Source organism: Pongo abelii, chromosome 6, assembly GCF_028885655.2.
Source record: "Pongo abelii isolate AG06213 chromosome 6, NHGRI_mPonAbe1-v2.0_pri, whole genome shotgun sequence".
In the NCBI taxonomy this organism is placed as follows: domain Eukaryota; kingdom Metazoa; phylum Chordata; class Mammalia; order Primates; family Hominidae; genus Pongo; species Pongo abelii.
In genome coordinates, this window is record NC_071991.2 from 139,715,087 (window position 1) to 139,722,050 (window position 6,964).

General features: G+C 39.9%; 1 protein-coding gene across 1 annotated transcript; it reads right to left on the minus strand.

Moving 5' to 3' along the window:
• Positions 1-1,605: 1,605 nt before the first annotated feature.
• On the minus strand, positions 1,606-6,023 carry LOC100456382 (trypsin-like). The gene is given in 6 exon segments (XM_003777156.3): positions 1,606-1,755; positions 2,310-2,395; positions 2,398-2,442; positions 3,016-3,269; positions 4,055-4,217; positions 5,984-6,023. Coding segments are annotated over 6 exon segments (738 nt in total).
• Positions 6,024-6,964: the final 941 nt, after the last annotated feature.

Genomic DNA, 6,964 nt, shown 5'->3' on the forward strand with positions numbered 1-6,964 from the left:
ATTTATGACCTCAAGGCACCATATCTATTTTCTGCAAACTTATCTGAATTTGTACCTTTTTGTTTTTGTTTGTAGTTTGAATTAGTACTTCATCTGGGCTGGGATCTGGGGGAACTTGTAGTGAAAAAGGGGCACAGATTGTCTCCAGAGACCAGGCCTGCTATAGCAAATTTCTAGTTGGAAAACAAGAAAGATCTTGGAGTAAAGGAATATACAGGTAGGTGAAGCCTTGGAAAACACAGGAAACCTGTGAATTTTAAATATTTCTGCATCTAGAGGTTTCTGTTACCTAGCCTCCCAGAATTTCAGATAGATTGAAGAAAAAGGAAAGAAAGACCATTCTGTTCTATCAGCAGCAATCCACTGGGATTGCCCACTTGGGCTTTATCTTAGCTTTACTGTGAATTATTTTGGGCAATTAATTTTAATTTTCTGCATTTTTGTGTCATTATATCTTGTAAGGTATGAACGCATGATAGATCATAAAAGTCCATGTTTTCAATTAATTGATTTTTATTTTTAGAGATAGGGTCTTGTGTCTCCTAGGCTGAAGTGCAGTGGCACAATCAAAGCTCACTGCAGCCTCAAACTCCTGGGCTCAAGTAATCTTCTCACCTTAGCCTTTCAAGTAGCTGGAACTACAGGCATGTACCACCATGCCCAGATAATTTTTTAATTTTCTGTAGAGGCAGTGTTGTCCAGGCTGGTCTCTAACTTTTGCCCAGGCTGATCTCAAACTTCTGACCTCAAGTGATCCTCCCAACTTGGCTTCTCAAAGAGTTTGGATTACAGGCATGAACCACCATACCTGGCCCCAGAAATGCACGTTAAAATATATACTGTAGCCAAATCTTAAAGAAAAATTTATCTGACATATTTTTAAAGTTCTTGATTTTGTAAAAAAACAAAATGTGGTGGTAACAGTGACCTCTAAACTTGTTCACCTTTTTATTCTCAGTGTATCACATACAGTTTGGCATATAGTTGGTGATCAGTAAACTTATATGGATTAGGTTGAATTAATGACTAAATAACTGTATTAGTCCATTCTCATACTGCTATAAAGACATACCTGCAACTGAGTAATTTATAAAGAAAAGAAGTTTAGGCAGCTCTGGTTCTGCAGGCTGTACAGGCTTCTGCTTCTTGGGAGGCCTCAAGAAACTTCTAATCATGGTAGAAGGGAAAGCAAACACATCTTCACGTGGATGGCAGGATTAGGGGGGGTGCTACCCACTTGAAACAAGCAGGTTTTGGGAGAACTCTATCACAAGAACAGCAAGGGGGAAGCCTGCCCCCACGATTCAATCACCTCCCACCAGGCCCCACCTCCAACACTGGGAATTACAATTCGACATGAGATTTGGGTGGGGACACTGAGCCAAACCATATCAATAACCTTTCACATTTTCTCAATATAATAGTTTGACTCTATGTCCACCTTCTTAACAACTAGTTTCAAGAGAAAGTTAATCAATGCCGACAGGGACCATTCTTGGAAAGACGTGGTACAAGACAGTATATTTTTATTTAGATACTGTTTTTTGGCATAGAAAGAAGGTAAAGTTGATGAATAGGATATGGAACATGAAGAGATAAAGGTGTTTAGTTGGCAGCAATGGTCTGCTGAATCCATTTCACGTAGTTGCAAACTTTAGTGTAGACTCCAGGTTTGTTCTTCTGAGTACAATCATAGCCCCAGGAGACAATGCCCTGGAGTTCTCCGTTGCAGACCACAGGGCAACCAGAGTCACCCTGGGCAAAAAGGAAGGGATATTGAAGGCTATTATTTATGCCCAGATAGGAGAATGGGCCATAAGATGTTCTTCCATTGTGCTGGGGCCATTGTCCCACACTGCTGATCCACCATGAAGCACTTTCTCTTCCTCTTGAAATCCTCCAACCCTCAATCTACTTACTATGTCAGTAGTTAGTCTTCCTTATACCTTATTTGAGCTCCTTCTCTTCCCTCGGTAGGCCATTGGGCCAAGAGGAGGTGAGGATTATGGAGGTTTCATGCTGCTTAACTAGCTCTGCTCTTTCCACTAGAGTTCCTTTCCACAGTTTACCTCCTCAGAAGGGCACTTGGAAGTACTATTTGCACACCATCTTCTGTGCATCTTTTAACTCTTAAACCTAGACATTAATACAATAAAAATAAAATATTTAATTTGTCCCAAGGCTGTCCCTCAACTCTCACAATCAGTTACAGGGGCAGTTTTACAATCCTCTGTGTTTCTGAAAAGGGGAATTATGGCAGAGAAGACTAAGAATGAGCTGGAATTGAGAAGCAGTACAAAGAAACTAACCTGGCAAGAGTCCTTTCCACCCTCCAGGAATCCCAGACATATCATGTTTGTAGTAATCTTGCCTGGGTAGGCTGTGTGGCAAGCAGTGTTAGAATGGGAGCCTTCAGACACTGCAGGAGATCAGGGTAGTTGGCTGTGGAGTGGAAGAGTAAAAAATGCAAGACTACTCATGAGGGTTCCAAAAATTTCTTTCTCAATACATCTCCCCTCTTCCCCAATACTCTCACCCTTTCTTTCAATTAGCCAATGACTTCTCATTTGAGAGAACAATATTTTTTTTTTCTAGAAGCTTTGCCAAATACTTCTAATCAATGAATTGTTCTTTCTCTGACACTAGCATCGGTGACCACAAATCTCACATCTAGTGACTTTATTTCTCAAGCAGATATATGCTCCAGGCAAGACCAAATCCCTGAGTCTTTGTTTTGTTTACCTCCTCAGTTTATAGTTCTCTGCCCATCACTAATCACACTTCAGTTAAATACCCTGATATCTTCATAGTACTTCATTATTGTGTCTTCTGCATGGTTCCAGCAAAGGAATCTTCTTCATTTCAATTATTAATAGTATATTTCTGAGATTCCATATATCCAAAAACTATGCTCTGGGAACTTAGCCTTAAGTGAGTTTGGACTAGCTAACTTTCCACATGTCTTTCAGCTCTAAAATTGTCATATTTGGTATTTCTGTTTCAGGCGACACTTACTGCCACTGCTCAGGGTGTTGCCCCAGCCAGAGATGAGGCACTGAGTACCAGCCGCTGCACAGGATCTTGGCAGAGAGATGGTGGCCACTTGAGAGTTGATGGTGGCGGCTGAGCTCAGCTTAATCAGCATGATGTCATTATCAATGGTGGCTGAGTTATACTTCGGGTGGCAAATAATCTTGGCTGCATTTATGAATTGTTCATTGCCTTCATAGACCTTAATGTTGTATTCTCCAAGACGCACTTGGATTCGGCTGGATGAAAAGGTATAAGAGGTTCCTAAGTATCTAGCTTGAGCTATTTCCACTCCTCCTGACCCCCCATTTATGAGGATAAACACAGACACCATCCTTTTCAAGCAATCAGTCATACAGTAATTGTACACTTAAGGTAGCATTCTGCACCACCACACGGTACAGGTTACAGTTTTCCTTAGGGAAGTGTCACTGCAAGTGCAGACTCACTGCCCGCCATCTTGTTAGAATAGTAAGGAATGGGAATGAGAACTCAAGGACTTGAATAAAACAGCTGGAGACAAAAAGGAAGTTGGCGGAGACTGATCAGCACTTGCCATTTCTCTCTGCTTGGGATCACCAGTTATCACAGGGAATGAAGCAGGAGTCAGAGAAATGGCAGAATGTTAAGGGAACAGAATGAATCATGCATATTTTTAATGTTGCACTGTAAATTCTCTGTATTTTATTACCTCCATGTACAGTTTATACTGGCTGAGCTATAGTAATTAGCACTATATCCTGATTCATGTCATAAGCTATTTCTAGGGATAGTTCATCACTCACTATTTCCCTTCCGTATCTTGAATACCGTCATTTGGGAAGACATCAGGGAACCCTGAAGGGTACCTCTCCATGCAAAAGCCCCTTTATACATCAGATAATGCCGAGAAAATAAAAAGTCTCTGGAGGTCTGAATGCCTCACCCTCAAGCACAACTCTGCAGTTTACTGTGGATTGTGTTTTGTCAGGGATAGAGGATTAATTAATCTTAGTGCATAAGAAAGTGAGTATCAATGACTTACGACTTGTAGCAGTGAGCCGCGGACACCACCCATTTGTTATTGATGAGGGAGCTGCCACAGAAGTGATAGCCAGCATTCAGGGACACCTGATAGGGGACAGAATTCCTCTGACAGATGTAGCCCCCAATGATCTTGTCATCATCATCACTAGTGGGGAAAGCGGCTGACAGAGGAAACTTGGGAACTATCAGTTAAACAGATCCATCTTAAAGTTTCTACAATACCATGAAGTTTTCTCAGATTTACCAAAGGAGCAGAACGTTCTTTTGTCTCACATAATCAGGAAATGGTGGCTTTAAGGTAATTTGGGGGGAAAATTTATTATCCCATACCTTTAAATTGTACCCCACTTATAACATTATAACTATCTATTTTTTAATTTATGCTTTAACTTTGATAAATGCATTCTTTTTTTATTATATGTAACTATTCAGACACACACACACGCGCGCACACACACACACGCACTCAAAGATCAGAAACTCTTGACACAGTAAATGTCCTTAATATCACTTCCTGAAGACACAAGGAAACTTTTTTCACAGAACTCTGCTCCACAGCCATACAGTTAGGTGTAATGCTTTTCAGTAGTCATGCTGATGTTGGTTTCTGGTCGTTGGTGGGATGTTGGTATGGGAGAGAGAGCCCCATACGATAACAGAAAGGAAGCTTTAAAAAGGCACCTGAGGCTGGGCGCGGTGGCTCACGCCTGTAATCCCAGCACTTTGGGAGGCCGAGGCGGGCAGATCACGAGGTCAGGAGATTGAGACCATCCTGGCTAACACGGTGAAACCTTGTCTCTACTAAAAATACAAAATATTAGCTGGGCGTGGTGGCGGGCGCCTGTAGTCCCAGCTACTCGAGAGGCTGAGGCAGGAGAATGGCGTGAACCCGGGAGGTGGAGCTTGCAGTGAGCCAAGATGGCGCCACCGCACTCCAGCCTGGGCGACAGGGCAAGACTCTGTCTCATAAAAAAACAAAAAAAACTAAGGCACCTGAGAATTTTCTGGTCTGGAAGGAAATTAGAGATTTATACTTTTGCTCTCCTAATTTTTCTTCTTGATTCCAGTCTAGAATTTTTATTAAAATCATTTTACAGAGCATTATAGGATGACCCTCTTTTCCTCTTATCCCAATTATCTTTCCAACACTTATGAATTTATTCAGCTTTTAAAGTCTAGCCCACTTTATATCTTGTAGCTCCAAAAGTTTGTGATTATATTTTATGAGCCCGATTGTTCAGATATTTTTAATAGTTTTAGGAAAGAAGTTAGCAGGTGTGTAGACAGATGCATTGAATTTATACCTGCCTAACTTGAGAAAATTTAGTATTAAGTTTTAGTCTTATAAAATTTAGTAGTATAAAAGGAAAACTCATCATTTTTCTATTATATTCATGATGAAATGACATGTTACTTTACACCAGAGAGACATCCATGGCAAAAATATCGTAAAACACAGCCCATAACTTTTATTCATGAGAAAGAAAATTGCTTTTCCCTTTGGCTTTATATCACTAGCCCTTTAGTGTGGAGAAGATGCAGGCTCTGACACCTGCAGCCTCTGTAAGAGCACATGATTAGTTTCAATTATTAACTCCAAATTCTTGGAAAGATCGGGATAAGCGCCTCCTTAATCTGGGCTATCTTTTCCTTTTCTCTCTTTGTTCTTTAATATTACCCAGAAGTTGAGAGCAAGTCCTGTGTCTTTATATCTTCTACCCCGAAGACTTTTGCTCACTGGGATCTTCCTCCAACAAGTGAAATTGAATTATCCACAAACATATGTATTTTGCACTGTTGTTTCAATATTTTAAGCTTCTTGAATACAGAGACCAGATTCAACATTCATTGTTGTCTTCCAGAGTATAAAATACAAACTTAAGCTTATGTTCGACATCCACTGACTCACTCATTAAAAGAGACTCACTAGCAGCTCCCAGGAGAGCAAGGAAGATGGAGGTCTTCATGGTTGCTCACTTCACCTGGACTTGGAAATAGGATGACAGCTTTTCTTCCACAGCTATTTATACCAACAGACTTGTCTTGACATTCATGGCCACAGGGGCCAGAAAAGTGATTTCGCTGTAAACTCACAAATCTAAATCTAAATTCTGTGACAGATGCAAGATAACTCAACATAAATTTTAAACATTAACATTTGCCTACTTTTCTAGAGGGTCATGGGACTGAAAGTAATAAACCCACCTGGTAGAAACTGTGCCCCATAATAGGTAAGTAAGGTGGAGTAAGGTCACAGGACAGAGTTACAGGTGTCCAGATTCCCAGATAAAAAATCTTAAGTAGTTGGGCATCTCAACTATATATGTTTATTCTAAGAACGACTGCACTTTTGAAGTTTCATAATGTAGACTCTTTTACAATTATATACTTTGTCTTATGACTGCTCTGGTCTTATATATCCATGTTAGCTTTCCTCTTTTTTAAATTTCAACTCTTATTACAAATTAAAGGGTACATATGCAGGTTTTTTGCATAAGTAAATTACGTGACACCCAGGCTTGGGGTCCCAACAACCTCATCACCCAGGCAGTAAGCATAGTACCCAACAGGTGGTACTTCACCTTCTCATTGTTAAAGGAACAGCTTGTTTCCCTAAGAAAAAGAAGATTGATATTAATTGAACTTAGAGAAAAAGAGGAAAGTTAAAAAATGCTAATAACTTATAATTATCTTGAGATTATAATTATCTTGAGCTTACTGTACTTATTCTAAGTACTTATTGAGTAAGTCAGTAAATACATAGAATACTGACATACACGTATGTCAGGGATATTTTAAGTATTTGCCTATATTAATTTAGTAATCTTCACAACAACCATATAAGATACCTATTATAATTCCCACTTTACAGATGTGAAAACTAAGGCACCCAAAACTGTAGGGGATT